Genomic DNA, 21589 nt, shown 5'->3' with positions numbered 1-21589 from the left:
TTATTCTTAACTAACAGTTCAGCCTGACTTTGCTCTACATATTGTTCATAACTTTATGTGCAAGTAACCTACATGTAAAATTTCAAGTATTTAGACCCAAAATTGGTGGAGGAGTTTAGTAGAGTCTGCAAAGATCAACTCTTTCAACTTTGACCTCTTGGCAGCCAAATTTTCGTCTAAAAACTGAATAAAACGCTTGATGCATGTCTGAATACCCTTTATGCAAAATTTCAAACGTTTAAACCCGAAATTGGCCGAATAGTTTGCTAGAGACCGCACTTTTGAACTTTGACCCCTTGGTAGCCGAACTTTCGGCCAAAAACTGATTAAAAAGCTTACCCTATGTCTGAATACCCTTTATGTAAAATTTCAAATGTTTAGATAAAAAATTGACTGAGTAAATTTGGTAGAGACCGCATAGGTCATTTTTTTTTTAACTTTGTCCCCAATTTTGACCTCTTAACATTTGATTTGAGCTCAAACCGAATTAAAAAGTTTGATCAAGTAACCAACAGTTAAAATTTCAAGTGTTTAGATCGAAAATTGGCGGAGGAGTTTGGTAAAGTTTTCAAAAGTCAAATCGTTGAACTTCGACCCATTGACAGCCAAATTTTTTGACTGAAAACCGAGTAGAAAGATTTTCCTAAATCTCAATACTCCTTATGTCACATCTCGAGTCTGTAGACTAAAAATTGACAGAGTAGTTTGATAGGGAAATGTACACAAACACACAGACAATTTCACTTTTATAAATATATAGATTTTGATTTTCTTTCTTTTTGTTATTTTTTATTCTTCTTCTGCAATCTTCAATTATTTTTTGATTTTCTTTCTTTTTGTTATTTTTTTATTCTTCTTCTGCAATCTTCAATTATTTTTTGATTTTCTTTCTTTTTGTTATTTTTTATTCTTCTGCAATCTTCAATTATTTTTTGATTTTCTTTCTTTTTGTTATTTTTTATTCTTCTTCTGCAATCTTCAATTATTTTTTGATTTTCTTTCTTTTTGTTATTTTTTTATTCTTCTTCTGCAATCTTCAATTATTTTTTGATTTTCTTTCTTTTTGTTATTTTTTTATTCTTCTTCTGCAATCTTCAATTATTTTTGGATTTTCTTTCTTCATATCTTTATTTGCTATGATTTAACTTTTATTTATTCTTTTATTTCTATTCTTCTATTCTTCCCCCCCCCCTTTTTTTCTTCTATATTTTGATCTTCTTTCTTATTTTACTATTAAGCATAACCGTTACTCTCCCCCTTCCTTATTGTTATTCTTTTCTTGCTCGCCTTATCACCAACCAATCATATTCTTCATACATTCTTTGCCATTTCGACCACATATGCTTTCATTTTCAAGATCCAACAAAGTCCCTTTTATCGGTTTCATTTTGTCAAACTATTTTTTTTTTCCACTCCAGGGCTTTTCATTTGACCTCTCCTATTTATTATTGTTCTTTAATTCCAGGGGAGGCAAATGAGTGTGAAACATTATCAATACATTGCCTGGCCTGCAGGCTCCCCGGTGCCAACCAATGTTGTATCATTTTTGCATATGATCGAAGAGATATCGCAGTATCAACTTCAGCAGCAGACACCTCAAAAGACGCCCATGGTCGTCCATTGTTTGTAAGTTAATCACCTCCATCTTTTTGCTGTTTTTTTTTTCGTCGACTCTTTTTGCTTCCTGTATTGTTTTGCCAGAGATATTAATGGTTCATATCTTAACCTTGTGTTAAAGGTCCAATCCTTTCGTTGCAGATATTAATGAGAATAGCCAAGTATGGTTAGATATGACCCTATGTCCTTTTCATGGTATAAGATAGAGAAACAAGTAACTCTGGACTTGGAAAATTTAGAATGATTTTGCAGGAAAAAAGAAAAGAAAATCTTTCTATAAAATACAAAGCAAGATATTTTTGATGAATTCCCTCACCAGCAGAACATTGGATAGTGGATAACCAACTTGTTTCTTCTGTGCTTCCATGTATTATTACAATCAAAAAAATATACATATCTATACTATATTAGAGGTTAATGCAGTATGATTTAGTCTGTATATCAAGTTAAAAATAATATAATATAGACATGTAACGGACAGACACAAACTGAAGCTAATTAAGATATAAGGTAGAGTCCATTTTTTCGTAATATATATATATATAAGATTTTGCAGAATGTGAGAGATTATATAATTAATTACACAGCCAAACAACGTCGCAGCCCCCAAGCGTCATGACAACCAATAAATCGGAAGTCCCAGACTCTAGTTTTGCCCTCATTTGGCCTAATCAGTTAGACATATCAGAAACTGGGATTCGAAACCATGTGAGGCAAGCACTCTGCTAACTGAGCAAATGCTCTGCACACTTAAAATGAGGGCAACACTCGCATCTTGGACTTCCGGTTTGTTGGCTGTAATGGCTTTTGTGGGCTACAAAGTTGTTTGGCTGTCGAAATATATATATATATATATATATATATATATATATATATATATATTAGCTGGATACCCGGCGTTGCCTGGTCGTACAATATGCTTAAACGTGATATTTTAATTTAGGCAGATTGATTCTTTAATAATTCATAAGCAGTCTTCTATTGATTATTATATATTACAAGGAATAAGTTGTTTGGTGGACTAATTAAATTTAAATAAATATGTAAATAAAAATGATGTTGTTCATACAATACAATATCATGACAACTGATATTTAGGCTTAACGATAAATGCCTGAAAAAATCACTTTTGATTAATGTTTAGTTTTAAATATGCAAACGAGGAAATGATTTGTGGCGATTTTAAATGGTACCCTGAATTAATAAGAAAATATTAAAATAAAATGGTGAAGTACACCCATGCTTGAACAAGGAATCATTCGATCTGGAGTCGAATGTTTTACCATTGAGCTATGTTTCCAGATGTCAATAATTCTGTTGTTTTTTTTTTTTTAAATTGAGATTTATCATCCTCCCCTTTCCGGTGTAACGTAAAATATTCTGTAAAAATATTTTTTCCATAAGAAAGAAAATTATTTTTAGGATCGGATTTTTCGATACTTATCAAATCAATTTCTGTACAAAACACTGCCAGACATAAATTACCTTTGTGTGAAATTTGCAAAAGATAAGCTCAGCCGTTTCGGAACCTATGAGGAAGGAAGGAATTCTCAGGCACACACAAAGTGACTTTTACATAATAGTAGAGATAGGTATGTGTATGATTTATTTTGTACTCGTATTATAGTGTATATAGGACTCTTGATCAATTTTAAGAGGCCGATTAGGATAAAACTTTTTCTCATTCTGACTGTCTACAAGTGGAGGATGATGTTTGCACAAAACATTTGCCACGGTTCGATGAATAACGTTCACTTACTTTTTTATTTATTCTTTCATACTTTCCCTCTTTGGAAACTCATATTCTTTTTGGATTTATGCATTTACTGAAGCACACTGAAATAATCATGATTATCCAGAAAACCATTACAAACGTTTCGAAACTATTGCATATTTTGATGCAACAATTTAATAACATATGCTGTAAAAACAAAACACTTATTCAAGACGCAATAGTGCTAAAAAAAAACAAAAAACAAATACAAACAGAACAATTGCTTAAAAACAGAAATTTAACTCCGGGTAACTTTAACGTTTTGTTATGTTTCATAAATACTGACAATGTTAGTATACATACATAACGTTAAATTTAATTTTATATTCTTGACTGATTACCTAGGCTTCAAAGCTGTGACTTATGTCGACACTTTCTTTTTATAACTTTCAAGTAAGTTAAAGCACAAAAATATTATATAGATAGGTTTCATATTGGCTACGAAAATACTTATTTGTTATATATTTGTTTTTTTGCCACTTTTACTGCCTGCGGAGTATTTTATTATTTAAAAGATGTGCTAGGGCTACTTTTAGAAAAATGCATGCAGTATACCAAGAAGAAAAACAATGACCAACTTGAAAGATACTGTCATTGGTAGAAGGCAGTTATCTACCACTGTTTTCGCTCAGTCTAAAGAGTTTATAAATGCTTTCTTTAGAAGCAGCTAGTACATGCAGGTTATCGCCCCAAACCAACACTAATCGCCAGTAACCAACTGTGCTGATAATCACAGACAGTGGATTCCACTAGCTGCCACTGGAAAACAATGCCCAACAGTGGAAACCAGAGTATTTCATTTGAACCACGGCCACCAGTGTCTGCTATTTTCCAGGGGCCTAATTATATAGGCCTATGTGTCTTAATAATCAGTTATTTGTTAGTACATAAATAAAACGGAATGTAATCAGAAATTATGCAAATAGAAATGCATTAAGATAATTTGATGCCCAGTTTACAAAAGAACAAATAAATGCCTATTTTTTCTTTCTCTATCTAGATTTAGATATTGCAAGACATCATACTGGACACGGTGTTACTTCCGAAGATATCTAAGAGATGAGTTCGAGTATACAAATGAGGGTCTTGTTCTTACAAATGACTATCTCATGTGAATCTGGCAGTATCAGTATTAAGAACTGCTGACGTTTTGACATTTGATTGGCTGAAGAAAATGAGTCGGGCGGTTTGTTTTGAGCTGCAGTGCTGGGATTGAAACCACATTCCACAATTCTTGACATGAAAAGGTAAAAAAAAAATGGTGTATCATATTGTTTAAAGCGATTCTTTTCCTTTCTTGCAGAAATGGTGCTGAACGTAGCGGTTTATTCTGCGTCGTTTGTGCTGTTTTATCTTTATTGGTTAAAGAACGGATGATCAACATTCCATACGTAGTGAGGACCATGCAACTTCCCCGGCCACAGTTGCTCACTAGTTTGGTAAGAAATAAGTTTACGCTTTTTAAATTTTATATTTAAATCAGACTAAAACATAGTTCATAATCATCAAGTTTAACAATTGTTTTACATACTGGCATTTGTTAGAAATTGACTTTCAAACTTATCTCTAGTCAGGTTTCTTGAGAAGTCATTTCCTTAACTGAGGCAAAATTTGTATGAGACGCATGTCTTTTCTGAAAAAAAATCCAATTAGGTGATAGGGAATAGTGTTTTCATCTATAGATACAATCTCTAGATAATTGCTCACCAAAGCTAAAGAGCATGTCATCTGCCTTTAATTGAACTTGCTTAATACTAATCGAAACAGAATATTGCTTATTATTAGATTTACCAATTAATGGTCAGCTTTCTGAACAGTTGAGCTAGAACTAAATAGAGACCCAACGCCAGAGAGTTAGTATATATATTACTAGCCTGATTGCCCGGCGTTCCCCGGGTGTTTGGAGGTGTGTATTGAGCAAAAAAAAAAGGAAGTGGCAGTAGGCAGGCAGGCTCGAACCCGTATTGCGAAGGAGGGAAAAAAACGTGAAAAAAAAAAATAAATAAAAAACGTAACGTCTTTGCTGTTGCGCTCATCGCCAAACCGGAATTGGCAAAGGTTTAAATTAATGCTAGTCAATTGGAAAAAGGGGATAACTTTTGAAAATATCGGCGAAAATCAGACTCCTCCCTGTAGAAAAGTGCCCAGTTTAGGGTGAAGGAATGAATGTTTTTCACCAATTTTTAGATATTTGTCACCCGAATGATGGAGCTTCAAAACAATACCGATCTCATGAAAATCCGTACCCTGTGTTAAAAGTTTTAGGCAGACATACAAACATACATACATACATTTAAACAGACAGGTGAGATTTATATTATAGAAGAATATCAGATGGACAATGTTCCCTAGGTTATGAGTTTTTGCTAGGCTATGGGTGGGTTTCTAGTGTATAAATATTGCTACATTCAAGCAATAGTATTTCTACCAATTGGACTGTAGTTGGGGCCCTAATGTCAGTAGTGTCCTTTTGAGTTTATAGCATCAGCAAGTTATCTCTCTTGAATCAAAATCCAAGTTATCACCCTTGAAACATCACTCACCAAGGGTAAATGAAATCTACTTCTAGAATATACTTACATTGCACCTCATACAAATTTAGAAGTCGATATTCTTTCTATTTCTTGGCTGGCCTTCAAGTCTGAATGACTTCGTCCACTTTGTATGCCATCTTTGCATGGTTTTTCCCAACTTTGACAGCATTCTCACACTATAGATCTTCTGGTTGCAGAATATCAATAACAAATTCATCACTTATTTACTTGGCAATACGTGTGCTTTTTCAATTAACATACCTTTTCATTTTCTGACAACATTCGTGATTTTGACACCCTTCATGTATCAGATTTAGTATATTCTTTTATGTTTGTCCTTGACAAACTGTCGCTTTTCTCTCCTCTCAATCTATATATATTGATAAATATTACTAATTTTTCATACCTATAGACACTAGTGTTTCATGTGTATGCAATAATTACGGCAGGAAGTGGTAAATACTGCAGGTCAAGAGACCTAACCCCTTTGTGGGCTAGTGTCTTTGCTCTCAGAAGCTGCAAATTAGCCTCCAAATGGAACTGAATTGAGATAATTATGAAGACATAAGCGAGCTGTCATAATCAACGGCCAAGAGAGTATTCAACAAACAGGAAGTTTTAAAATTATGCAGGTATTCTAGTTGATCGTTTTCTTCTCAATTCACTAAATAGAACTCAACTTTAATTTCTTAAAGTGGCTTTACAATATTTTTCAATCTAAATATTAATTTACTGGTCTGTACGCCCAGTGTCACAAAATAAAACATCATCACAAACTTTAATTAATAAAAACGAATTACCTCCCTTTATAGTCATGTTAAGAGGAGACTGTAAGGGCTTTCTTATTATAGTTTCTTTGGAAAAATTTAAAAAATGTGCAAGTGAATTCACATCTGTTCCTTTATAATTAACTTTTTGGTTAAAAAAAACAAAAACAATGCATCTTTATAGCGTTACTATTATATGGCCAGGATCAAAGTGTAGTATCTGTTCTTCGGATGCTGCACTTCCATTTCTTGTTCTCTTTCGGTGGAGGAGCAGTCCTTCACGATTGAGACAATTTTTTATTGTTGTACCTTTTCTCCACATTAAAAAACGACCCTGGTGTCTAACTGTCCCGTGGGGAGGCATTGTAAATAGGCACTATTATATAATCTAGGAACTGTGAGTGCATTACTTGTCTTTTCTATCATAAAGCTGTCAAATTTGTGTGAACTTAAAGCTGATCTAATAAACATCATTTAATTTTGTTTTCATAAACAAAGCAAGACGAGTTTTATTTGTCCAAACATAAGTTCATTGTCTGACAATATAAATATCAGAGATTGTTTATTGCTATAAAAATTTCTTAAGCTTACTAAATGTATGTATCTACATACTTATAAAAAATATCTTGGTCTTGTTTGTCACTACGTATATTGGAAAACATTATAAAAGGTACAAGTCATTCACTAAAACGAGAGAATTTCTTCACGACATAAATGATATGTGCTGAATTTGCTTGGTTTCTGATATAAGTGCATGACGTCATAAGAGGAAAGTGAAAGAGAGAAGTGTGTAGAATTTATATATATATATATATATATATATTAGAATATATATACATATAACTAGCATGACCTGTTTCCCGGCACTGCCTGGGATTGAATATAATAGGATTTAACTACAAACGTATCTGTAAATATTTTAGGCATTAGATTGGGAGAGCATTGTGTATGAATTGTTTTTTTGTTTTTTTTGTGGGTAACATAAATGTAGCCAAACCAAACCGACTTCTGCTAAACTAAACCTAAAACTTAAGTTAGAGTTAATTAAAGGTCAAGTTAGGATTATGATGATTGAATTGAAAGGGGAAAAATCGATCTCATATTATTATTATTAGGGCTATGACAACAGCATATTATTTTCATTGTTTTGATTCTAGAGTATATATCCGACACAGTTAATCAACCGAGAACCACACCACTCTATATAAAAGCATATAAGATATCAACGGATACACACTCGAGAGTCAAAACACTGAAAAGAATATACTATTGTGATAGCCTTAATTATTATAACCAAACCGACATCTGCTTAACTAAACCTAAAAATTAGGTTAGAGTTAATTAAAGGTCAGGTTAGGGTTATGATCACTGAATTGAAAGGGGAAAATGGATCTCATTGTATTATATAAATAGATTATGAGGATTCTTGCAATTTTAATGTGAATTTTGACAACCTTAAACCTATTCTTGTTTTTAGATATTCTTACTATTTTCACTATAGATTCCTACCTATTACTCCACACATATAAGATGATCTGATCGATTACTGGCAGTTCAGCCCGGCGTTGCCCGGGCGTTTGAAGGTGTATGTTGAGAAAAAAAAAAAAAAAAAGAAGTCAATTTTTTAACTTTGACCCCTATTATGACCCTTTAATGTTTATTGTTTTGGGCTCAAATCGATTTATTAAGTTAGATCCATGTCCAAGGAACCTATATCCAAAATTTAAAGTTTAGACCCAAAATTGGTGGAGGAGTTTGGTAGAGTTATCAAAGGTCAAATCGTTGAACTTTGACTCCTTAACAACCAAATTTCTGGCCGGAAACCTATCACAAAGATTTTCCCAAATCTCAGTATTTTGTGTATCAAATTTCGAGCCTGTAGACTTAAAATTGCCAGAGTTATTGCATAGGGAAATGTACACAGACACACGCACACAGACACGTTCACTTTTATAGATATATAGATTTGTAATTAATAATTCCAATATTTTATTAAATTCTATACGAGGTCTGCTTAGTAAATCATTGTTGCTCAGCATATGCACTGCTTCTTTGAGTCTTACTACACTCCATCGTTCTTCACTGTCTATATTTTTTTTTACTTCACTTCATAAGCATATGTGATTTATCTTTCCTTCCATATGTAAGCAAGTATATGCGACTTTTCAATATCTTCATGTATTACAGCTCTCCGGTGTTGTTCTAACTTTATTTTTAGAGGGCGACATATCTCACCTCTGTATGTATTTTCCATGCGTACATGACAGTTTATTTGTATGATTTACGGTTAAATTACAGAAATGGTTTAAATTTTATTAACGATTAGCAAATAGATCTTACGTTGAATGATTATTTATATATAAAATTTAGGAACTTAAATTTTATGGTTTGAATAGGCTAAATTTAAAATATAGAATTTTTATTGCATGCAAAACAAAAGAATACAGTTTAAGAAGTATATATCCTTAACCCATGAGTTTTCGATGTTTATGCATCTCCTCAAAGGAAAAATATTAGCAAATACCATAAGTGGTTTGCACCTTATTTGCTAAAGGCAATTACATCTAATAATATTTTGTAAGACCAATAATCACTGGATTTGCATACCAGTAGATTTATTGCATTTCCTTATTCTGAAGTGTATATATAATAGAGATTCAATGGGTTGATTTCTTTTAAGCTTCAAAAAACATTTCTACATGTTTAAAATAATATATAAATTAAAGTATATATTTTAAATATACAAAGTGTTTGTTTTTAATTCTATTTTTTTTATTTCGGACTATTAGTCTCATCTTTATTAGTTGTTGTTTTTTTTTTTTGTTTTAATCTTTTTATTGGTTCACAACGTTTCGTCCAACTTCCTCTGGCCTTCGTCAGGTGGTAACCGCGACGGATAGGAACTTCGAATCTCCTAACTGCATTCTCAGCCATCACTGCCATCCGTAGTTGTTGTCGTCTCACCACATTTTTGACCAATTACCTCTAGTTGATAGAGACGTTGAATCTCTACGGTTCCAGATGAACATTGTCTGAAGATAGCGGTTTCAATCCCACCCAAAAGCGTGCCAGAGGTAATTGGTCAAAAATGTGGTGAGACGACAACAACTACGGATGGCAGTGATGGCTGAGAATGCAGTTAGGAGATTCGAAGTTCCTATCCGTCGCGGTTACCACCTGACGAAGGCCAGAGGAAGTTGGCCGAAACGTTGTGAACCAATAAAAAGATTAAAAAAAAAAAAAAAAAAAAACAACTAATAAAGATGAGACCAATAGTCCGAAATAATAAAAATAGAATTAACATATAATGCTCATCTCAAAATAAATTCCAATTGAGGAATAATATATATATATATATATATATATATATATATATATATATATATATATGTTTGTTTTTAATACATTCTTTTTCTGTGCCTTATTTTCCAGGAGCAGTATCAGTTTTGTCACACGGCCGTGATGGAGTACATTGATCGATTCCTAACCTATGAGAACCTGTGACCATGGTCACAAAAACAGAATGCTGTTCGTCCAGTTTGAAATTGACCAGCAAGATTGAAACTCTCACACGACCTGAACATCGCATAATTTTCGCATAATATCGCTCACTTTTCAAACAAACATAAATATTAAATCTCTTTAAAACTACAGTTCGTTTAATACATATATTACTTTTTATTTTGTTTTTACATAAACATTTAGGTATCGCCACATAGTCATTGAATGTTTCAATCCACTAGTTAAAAGATAACTAGAGATATCAGGCGATGTTGCTTTTCTAAAAGTTCAGTCCTTAATCGCGTGTTGGATCGCCTGATGATGTCTATAATAAATAGTTGACTGAAACATACTCATGTCTGTGTAGCAATATCTAAATGTTTACGCAAAAAACAAAAACAAAAAAACAAATGAAAAGTGTATCTTGCTCTTCTTTGTATTGAGAATTTTTTTTATAGACCTCATTAAATTCATTGGATATTTTACCTTTGAATAATATTAACCTGGAACTATATTTCACACTTCAGTATCTCTCTCTCTCTCTCTCTCTCTCTCTCTCTCTCTCTCCATGACACGGTGTAAGAATTCGCAATCAACATTCAGCTTCCGAAAAAAGAGCTTCAATATTTATCGTTTCGGAAAGAATAATTTCCAAACAAGATCAAATTCCCAAACTCCACTTCATTTTTAATACTTTACATTAATGTGTTAAAATAATATGGTCCTTTGAAATTGTTTCTGATGAAATTAATTATATATATATATATATATATATATATATATATATATATAGAATGGAGGTTGAAGGACCTGAATGCTCAACGTTTCGCCCGATTTATGCGGGCTTTTTCAAGAGGGATTGTCAATGACCATCCCTCTTGAAAAACCCTGCATAAATCGGGCGAAACGTTGAGCGTTCAGATCCTTCCACCTCCAATCTATTTTTCATGTAGTAGGATTTCATTCATCTTAATCATATATATATATATATATATATATATATATATATATATATATATATATATATATATATATAATCCAAGTTAAGAATGTATTCGTAGGATAAAATTCAATCCATGTCTACTAGGTTTATATAACAATACTCAATAAGAAAGACCTATTTATATTAGTATTTATTTATACAGACATGGACAGGATTTACTACACTGGCATGGCAATGTTTCGATCTGTAGTTATTAATAACTAATATCTCATCAGGCAAAAAGTGTATCTTTTCCTTGAGGTATTCATCGTGGAAGTCTAGGTTAGCACTTCAAACAGAGTAACTAAAGAAAGCGAGACTTTTCCCCTGATGATATCTTAATTATTAATAACTAAAGATCAGAACATTATCATGCCAGGGCAGCAAAACCTGTTACATGTCTGTGTAGATAAATATTAATGTATATTATTTCAAATAGATGCATAGAATATTATAAGGTAATATGATATATTGCATATATGTTATTTCTGTATTTACTTCAATAGTGCTCAATATGCGAGTAGAGTTCCTTTCTTGGAGAGATGTTTGGCCATTGGCCAATGGAAATAACAGCCCGAGAGTGGGTAATATAACCAACGACACCGATTGGTTAATTCTTTAAGATAAACACTACTTAGATATAAAAGCAATTATATTTAGCCAGATGATTTCGTTCACGAATGAAACATGATTGTTTTTGTGTAGCTTACTTGCCATAAATATATGTTAATACTACAACTACATAGTAATTAAGTTATTTACATTTTGTCGTACCAATAAAGTGTCTTTGCCATAAAAATGACAAGCGATCTGCTGCTATTCAGTGGTCTTGGAATTATAATTCATTTCTCCTGTGAACTGAATTTGTATTTCTAAGACTTCTGGATTTTATATATATAATTCATGACTTCTTTAGATATTTAAAAACCAAGAGAAAAATAGGTTATTAATCTGGAGATAAAATTACAAATAAATTAAATAAAAAACTATACTAATTACACCTATATGCTTACATATAATGAAAAGTGCAGTGCATTATTATATTGTTGTAAAATTTAAAAAAATGCAAATGAAAAGGTCCTCGTTGTCATTAAAAAAAAATGATGTCATGTCAATTAAGGTCATGTTTCCCAGAATGCAGTGCTCTTTAAAATCTATTTGGTATAACATTTGAAAAAACAAAAAATACAGAACACTTTCTCAGACTTAATACTTTCCCTGTTTTTTTTTTGCGGTGATGTCTTTTCATCTTTTTTTTCTCTCTCCTTTTTTTTCTTCCCCTTTTTGTTCTCATTAAAAAAAAAAAAAAGATTCTTATTCAACAACAATATTAAAAAGAAAGATTTTTTTTAATAAAAGGAAAAGTCATAATTACGTGCAAAATTAATTGTACAATTGAAATTTTTTTTTTTTTAATTTTACTTTTTTTTTTATTATTAAACAAAAATTCCCTCAATATATATACATGGTTAGTATATGGAATGAGGTGATAAGTATGAAAATAAACCAATAAAAAATAGTTACATGAAAACAGGTTTAAATTATTCATGAGCTCCAATATTTTGATGTGCATAATTTCCTTCTCCAAGATGAAGATTTGACTAGGCAAACTGAAATATCAGAGCTCGTGAACACTTTGAACATGTTTTCGTGCCAATATTTGTTTTAGTTTCTTTACATATATACCAGCTCCTTCCATATACTAACGATTTTATTTTTATTGGAAATTTAATTTCCTTTTATATAAAAGCAAAGAAACACTATCTTCTTACCCGATCAAACATGGTTTTGAAATTACGGTGTAAAAAAAAAAATATAAAAATGGTGGTTGTTCGCTTATTATTTCTCCCATTTTTTTTTTTGTTGTTTTCGTTTTTTGGTATTTATACATTCTCTGTATTTCTTTCTAGAACCTCATTAAACAATATTTCAAATCATTTAAATAAAATATCAAAATAATTGTACCATTCAGTACTCTAAATTGTCGGTGGAATAATTCTTCAAACGGTTCATTGCCACTATTCATTTTTTTGGTTTGGAAAAAAAAAAATTTTTTTTAAATATGGGCATTTTACTTTCTTCATGGAAGACGTTTAACATTTCTTTTATAACATCTACATGTAATATTGTTTTGATAATATATCAAATATATTTAAAAAATTATAAATTCGTCAACATGGTCATCTTGAATAACTAGAACTAAATAGGACATATTTTTTATCAAAAATCCTGAAATACATTTTGTAGACACCACAAGATTGGTTATTAGTGATCCCTTAGCTGGCTGTTAATTTTTTAACACCTGCAACAAACAACTGCAACAATTGTGTCTTCAAGGACTATGGAATTCTTCTTTGCCCTAACTGCATTAATCAATGAAACCTATGCTTGAAATCCATGTTTGAATATTGTATTGTTTTTTTGATAAAAAAATTCTTTTTCAAAAACCCTAGACTTGATTTTATGTGATGGGATAAAATTCACACCCATTGTTGACAAAAATGTGTATAAAAATATCATCGTAACCCAAGGTTTAAAATCCTCTTACTTGCTTCGCCAGCAACCCAAATATTTCTTAAAAGAAAAATTCATTCTCCTTGAATGCACTACACAAACATTGCAAACTAACAAAATAGAAGAACAGACATGGACGCTTAGTATCAACCTAGGAAAATTGTTCCAGCTTTCAACAAATTGATTTAATTCTTATAGAGCATAATAAAATAGACCTTATCTACAAATATACCGGCAGATGACAACATCTATTTTCGACATAACGCGATTTCATTACATTGGTTCTAAGTGCACATGAGCATGCAATTGTTTCTTAATACCAGGTTCAGTTTGAAAATATGGCACACAAGATGTTCTTTAAGTGTCTTAAATGTACCTGGCTTTTCACTTTGCTGTCCAGATGCTATCCTGCAAGCTTCATCATCACAAAACTCATTAATATCCTGCTGTTATTTAAGAAAAAAAAAAATTATAAACAATTTAAGAATATTTTGGTTATATTAGGTTGGTGCAAAAATGCTTTTTTACGTATGTACATCTGACAAAAACGACATTATTTTTGCACCAACCTAATATTATCTTAAATAGCTTGCAAGTACATTTCTAGACAAGAAAACTTCCTTGCAGATTATACAAACATGTCTCGAGTGAAAGTTATTTGGTGTTGCGTTATTTTGTCTTGGTGATTTATGTTGCGGCTGGTTGCTGCACATTGGAATTCACACACCAAAAAAAGAGATTCACACTCACAGCTACAAACGTACACACATGTACACATTATATAGCCTTTTGTTCACTAATTTTTGGAGTTGCTACCACTCTTAAGTTGCCTCACAAAAAGGAAATTCTCCAGTTTCCATCAAATGAGCCGCACTTGTATTGCTCCACAATGTGCCCAAAAATTCAATAAATTTCCAGCAGTATGTTGAAACACGTCGCACAATTTATGATTCCAAAACTATAACTCATTTAATCATTGGAGTTGGAAAAGCTGGGAATATTTTACTAAGAGAAAAAAAAAGGAGCTGCTCTAGTTCTTGTTTTGTCTGAGACAAGAAGCCGTTTGCACGTTGAATCGCCCACACACAAAAATAGACCTGCGTTAGGAGAGTGCTCTTTTTGTGTTGAAAAATAAAAACTTGTACGTATTGGAATGTATTGCTAACAGTGTATTATGTATTATCTAATGTTATTTTATATGAACGGTATAACAAATCAGTTTTATACATTGCTCAACACAATTTCCAAGAGATTATAATCGCATTGATAGTAAAAGAAAAAAACAAACATTTGTTGCAGAACTTGAAAAATGAGTTACTTGTACAAATTATATAACCAAAGGTAATGATTTATGGAAAATTATTTACATAGGCTCAAAGAATTCAACATTCAATAATCAGTGTACGATCGTTACAGAGACAATTTTTTTTTTAATAAAGTCTCATCATCAGGACCAGGATCACGCGCACGCGCGCATTTAAAAGATTGTCATCTCTATGTTCTAGTGTTTCAAGATGTTACAGAATTATGTAACCCACTAGCCTTGAGCATACACACATATACATGTATATAAAGTACTCAATGCCTTCTCAGACAGAGTTTTATTGTACTTGAATAAATTACATCTTTTTTTTCAGTGATAACCACTATTATCATTAATGAGAGTTAACAGAACGAAAAATATAACTGCAACAAGCCACTGATGATCACTAAAAGCATTAAACCTTTGGTAATGTCTCATGAAAAAAAAACACATAATGTATATACGTACATATATACGAGATACTATTACCCCTAATTTCCAGTATTTCAAGATACCATAAATCATTCCATAACCCAACAACTTGCAAACACATTAACACATACACACAATTGATTGTATATTGTGATTTCAAGTGCAAACCTGCTTTAGTCTATCTTGCAGATTTAACCCAAGGAAGTTTGGTTGTGAGTAGTGTTTAACCTCCTTTCAATGCTAAAATGTATATACAACAAAAATCATGCATTTTCCTAAATCAGCCGTTAATCAACAAATCTTGACGAAAGTTTGGCAAGAGTTCTTTGCGATTGTGGAATATATTTTTGGCACAATATCATTGGTGGCACCACAAATAAAAGATGCAAGTTCCTTATCACAGAAATGGCACTTTTGTAACCAAAGATAAAAATCAATTGCTAATAAACGCTATTGAATGTAACTTGTTTTAAAAAGTAAATCTACTATGGGAAGGGAGTTTGTTATCATAAGAATGGGTGCGTGAAAAACATCAGCATGTTTTATAATGGTTCAGTTAAATCGTATCGATTTAGTATATTTACAAAAAAATCAGACTTTTATAGTTATGAAAGACCAAAATGACTAATCTTTTTCTTCATCTCTCCTGAATACTTGTCCAGTTTAATAATACAAAATTTAGTAGGGAAATAAGCGTATCAAAAATGTCTATGTAATCCACTCCCATTTGCTCACCGAGTTCCTTATTTATTGTATTGGATCCATGTATTTATTTTTTTAATACTACAAGTATTTATTAACGGGTTTTATAGTTAGGGATGGCCCAATAAGCTATATTTTGTATCCACCTTTCCTAAACACTATCTAAATCAAAAAATATTAATTAAGAAGCGACAATGGAGGTATAGGCATAGAACATGAATTATAGATTTAAATTATATTAAGGCAAACATCCATAAATGCTTTATATGTTAAGATGAAGCAGAAGAACAGATAAAGAACAAAAACGAGTTCTCATCCCCACTCGATTTTTATTTTTTTCACATTTAATCCGATCAACAGGTTTTATTTTAATTGATGTCATAGAGACTAGCAGGACTTGTGGGAATTCTACAGTTGACTTTCATATGTAATTTATTGATGTTGACATTTTGTGGCTGTTCAGCATAAATGGAGACGCATTGATATTATTGCAGCTCTTTTGTTAAAACTGCAAAAAGTATTTATCTAAACTAGCAGGGATGTCCGGTCGTGACATACGCTTAAATATGATATTTTAATTTGTGCAGATTTCATTGGTTATATTAGGTTGGTGCAACAATCTACATATAGATTACAGAATCAATTTTATATCGGTTCTTATATATTATAAGGTTGTGATTTGAAAAATAAAAAAATATATCCATATGGCTTGGATGCATCAGCTTGAATAGAAACTGAAACCAAAACTTATAAGGAATATATATATATATATATATATATATATATACTCCTTATAAGTTGTGTTCCTTCGGCTATAATCTAAATCAAAACTTGAATTCTTGGTAAAATTATTTATTACAAGAAATAGAATATTATAATTGAATGTCAGTCATTCAAAAGAAAAAAAGATATAAGCGTGACACACAAAATAACACACACGCTATCGTATTAATACATAGATATTTTTCAGTCACAACTCTACTTACTGCTACTCAAATCACAGAGTTCAAATATTTGCTAGGATAAATATATTTTTTATTCACCACTCTTTAAATACATTATGTAGTTTTGGTTTAAATTTTCTCTTTTATGGCACACTGCTGAAACCTTTTGTCATTGGTCATTGCAGATCACTATTTAGTACCAAGGAGTTATGAGTATTATTGCTATGTTCTGTAAATACCACGCTTTTAATTAGGCTCGACCTCGTGTCATATATAGCCCTCATGGAGAGACAAGTAAATAATATTGTATAAAATTAGCTTACATATAAGGAATAGAATTGAGGATTCGTAGCTTTCAGAACAGTATTAGTGCATAACGGAAGACATTAAAGCAACTGTGAATCAAAATAATCATATCTGATCCCATAGTCCAGAATAGTATCCATTTTTACCATTCACATACTTCCCTCAAACTTGTTTGGTTAATGTTAGAAATTACATATATAATTAAGGTAGATTTTATCAGCAAACTTTTTCTTTTATAAGCATTTTGTTAAACGCGAGGAGATAAGAATAATCTCTCATGTCATATGACACATAAAAAATATCACTTTTACGGTAAAGATTTGACAAAATTTCATATACAGTGAATTCAAATATAATTTCACATTTAAAAAAAATGTCTATGAAGGATATTAAACATATAGTTTATCTAGAATAACATTTTAAATCGTCATGTTTTGTAGTTTTGTTTGTGAAGGTTTGTAAAATCCTTTGGTAATTTTGAATTGGGCACTTGTGCTTGAAAACTGCCCTGTTCACACAAGCAAATCTTTCTTGGGATATGTGTCTTGCAATATTTAATAAATTGCGTTCTCATTCCATGCGGATTGCTTGATAATGGGTGTAGTATTAGCTGAAAATTTGAAGAGTGAAAACATTCAGTCATTTTTTTTTCATGACCTACATTCCAACAAGTCTTGTGCACATATATAAAAAGATGAAACTTGTGATGATACTTATCCATAATGTTAAATAATACACATACACACACATTATATATTACACGAGAGAGAGAGAGAGAGAGAGAGAGAGAGAGCGAACGAGACAGACAGAGGAAATGTTGTAGTGAAACCAGTATACCGGCGTTCGCCCAGGGAAACCGAGGAAATCAGGAGTGACAAATTCCAGAAGCAAAGTGACTGAAAAGACTATTTTTATCTGAAATACCCAGAATTTCTCCACGATATGAACATAAATTTAAAAAATTACTTAATGAGATGTCTTTTTGAAAACGTAATATGCAAATTAGTTAATCTTCTGACAGGTAAAGCTTCTTAAATAAGGATTGGTATATATAAAAAGGAAATAAAAGTGAATAAAAATATTTCCACATTATATATATATATATATATATATATATATATATATATATAATGTGTGTGTGTGTGTGTGTGTGTGTGTGTGTGTGTGTGTGTGTGGTAAATCATGCGATTGCTGACGTGGACTAAGACGAATAAAGTATGAGCAAACACGTCTTAATAAATAAAGGAGATTTTTTTTTCTCCCCGACATTTGTCCTCCAAAATATTTACTTCATTGAACATGTTCATGATAAAATATATATTATAGACAAAGCTTCACCAACTCATGACACGATACTCAAACTTGTCACGTTATCCATTTTGTATTTTCAAATTGATGGATGACACTGACCAATTCTTCATCTCCAGGAATCTTGCTACGCAGACATCAATAATATTCTTTGTCTTGCAACTTCAATGAACCAGAAAGAAAAAAAACTTATTTTTTTCTAGATAAAAATAACAAGCATAAATATTATTATGTTTCTATCCTATTAACATGTTTGGTGATGGAAGATTCGATTTATAACTTGAAGATGACAGATTTACTTACAGGCATAACCGCTTATAGAAACGCATGGGTTCATCTAAAATCCCCATAAAAAAATAAGCAAAGGCGGGGTTCTGGAGGTTCTCAAGCCCCTGTTCCTTTTACTCCTGTTTTAAAAGTGTCCTTTTCAGAGGAATGTACCCCACCATTACTATATTTTTGCCATTTTTTTCTTGAGCATCTGTCTTGAACAAGTTCTCTGTACATCACTGATCCCCATCACAATTGAGCTTCCTAGATGCGGGAAAACCTGCTACTCTACTAATTCATCCTCTGCTAGACTTTGGAATACCCTCCACCTTTCCTGCTTCCCTTACTGTACTAAACTGCAAAAGTTTAAAATGTGAACAGACATCTTGCTGCTCAACTCCCCACATCATCCTATTAGGTAAGATCCCAAATAGTACTCCTTATGTTCCAAGAACCAATATGCTTTAATATGCCTTATTTGAGGCGAAAAAAAAAAAGGTTGTTTTTCTTTTCTAAGTATACATATAAGATGTATCTAATCGAATATGTTAAAATCTCTGACGTATGTACTTGCAATTTCAAACTTGAGCGTGACGGATTTGCCGACTGACTAGTAGTGTCCTAGAAATACTTAGATGCATATTTGGAATTTTAGCATAACAAACTAACAAAAATTCCATTTCAAATAGAAAACAGACAAGCAAAACCTTCTACAGAAATTGTTTGACGTATCTATAATTAGATGTTTTCATTCAATCTACAAATTTAGTGATAAAAATATCATTTTAAATTCAAACGTGACAGATCAACAAACAGATTAAGACAAACTTTTAAAATGAATATCTTATAGAAATGTATAGATATATCTTAAATTTGAAAACATCCTAGTTCCTAAGAATCTGACATAGTTCTGTTTACCCCCCCTCCCCCAAAAATGCCACCTATGTCATAAATAAAATTTACAATCCTTCCTGCAATCCAACCATATTTTGTATAAGTAAACTTCAGTTTATGCCTGCCTTGTCCATCAAGTTGCAGTCATGAATGTTCAACAGTCTTTTTATTTCTGTCTATATACATAAATACGATGTACAAAATGGTCTATGAATCTGGTGCATTCCTTTGTTTGCATTGCCCGGATTTGAACTGTTATGACGGTCTTCATTTAAAAAATAGTCTGGATATTAGGGTTTCGTTAAGAGTCGCACTTCTTTGTTTACAAAGCCATTCGGCGGAAGTGACGTCAGACAAATTTTAAAGTACGGATAAGCAACACTATATAATGTAGCCTCTTTTTTTTTTAAGGCAAATATGAAAATAGTTTTATCCAAACAATTTTATTTGAACTTTTGTAACAAAATTATAACTTTTATTACAAAAATATGTTTATGGACTTTTTTTTTTACTCAAACATCAAGTGTTGGTAATTATTTTTTTTTACATTAAGCATAAAAATATAACTTATAAAAAAAATTAAGAATTGTTTTTTTTTTCAACGAGATTTTGTTTAAAAAATATTTATGAACTGTTTTTTTTTCAACGAGATTTTGTTTAAAAAAATTTATGAACTGTTTTTTTTTCAACGAGATTTTGTTTTAAAAAAATTTATGAACTGTTTTTTTTTCAACGAGATTTTGTTTAAAAAATATTTATGAACGTTTTTTTTTTTTAATGCATTTATGAACTAGTTTTTGTTTGATTAAAAAAAAGAGTGCATAAACATTATTGGAAATAAAACAGTTCATATACATTTTTATAAGTTCTATTTGCATGTTTGATGCGAAAAAAATAAATCACCAACCCGTGATGTTTGTTTTTTTTTGTGTTTTTTTAGTGCATTTTTTATTTTAAAGATTATAATTTTGTTATAAAAGTTCAAATAGAGACTGTTCGAATAAAACTTTTATTTTGATATTTGCCTAAAAAAAAAAAAAATACATTCACGCAGAAACTGAAACATGTGCGTGCGAGTATTATGTTTTTTTTTATAGTTTATTTCTTACAAATAAAAAAAAAAATATTCGAGCTGAGACCGAACCCAAAAGTTAAAGACAAGGAGTCAAGTACAATAACCATCAGGCCAGCTTGATACGATCTTTAAAACGTGTTTTGAACCTATTTATTCTTAACATAATGAATGTCATGTAAACCGTTCATGCATGCTCATTCGTGAAACAGCAAACATAACAATCCGACAACCTCATGACCCACGTACAAACTTTCAACTTTTTTTCGTATGAATACCGATTAAAAAGTTTTCCACGCGTCTGAATACCCTATATACGAAATTTTAAGTGTGTAGATAAAAAAAAATAATAGTATATATATATATATATATATATATATATATAGGTTGACAGTTCTCACACACATTCTCACTTTCCTAGATATAGATTTCATGAGTAACATCTTTGGATCTCTTTAGGTGAAAAGGAAGGTCACTTTCTAGAAACTTTTCATAGACTGTGCGTAAAGATATTAAAAAGATACCTAAAAAAATGTTTAAATCGAAAAACTAAAGCAGATGCAATACTTTTTACCAGTTTTATTACGAATCCTCATGGAACCATATTCTTTTCTCTCTCTCTCTCTCAAGAAATATCCAAATACTTCACAAAATGCGCAAACACTTACC

The 21589-nt window shown here is 31.4% G+C and overlaps 1 protein-coding gene across 9 annotated transcripts in view; it reads left to right on the top strand.

The window, feature by feature from the left end:
• The window catches only part of LOC145254621 (receptor-type tyrosine-protein phosphatase epsilon-like), a 732106-nt gene extending 721763 nt beyond the window's left edge, over nucleotides 1–10343 (top strand). For all 9 annotated transcript variants that reach the window (XM_080113291.1, XM_080113282.1, XM_080113273.1 and 6 more), the window contains 3 exons: nucleotides 1466–1626; nucleotides 4695–4830; nucleotides 10125–10343. In XM_080113291.1, coding sequence (XP_079969417.1) covers nucleotides 1466–1626; nucleotides 4695–4830; nucleotides 10125–10196 — 369 coding nt within the window. In that variant the 3' untranslated portion in view covers nucleotides 10197–10343. The remainder of the gene's footprint in view (nucleotides 1–1465; nucleotides 1627–4694; nucleotides 4831–10124) is intronic.
• Nucleotides 10344–21589: the final 11246 nt, after the last annotated feature.

This window comes from Euprymna scolopes, chromosome 3 (genome assembly GCF_053919585.1).
Source record: "Euprymna scolopes isolate OS-2025 chromosome 3, ASM5391958v1, whole genome shotgun sequence".
In the NCBI taxonomy this organism is placed as follows: Eukaryota; Metazoa; Mollusca; class Cephalopoda; order Sepiida; family Sepiolidae; genus Euprymna; species Euprymna scolopes.
This window is presented reverse-complemented; position numbering and strand designations above follow the sequence as displayed.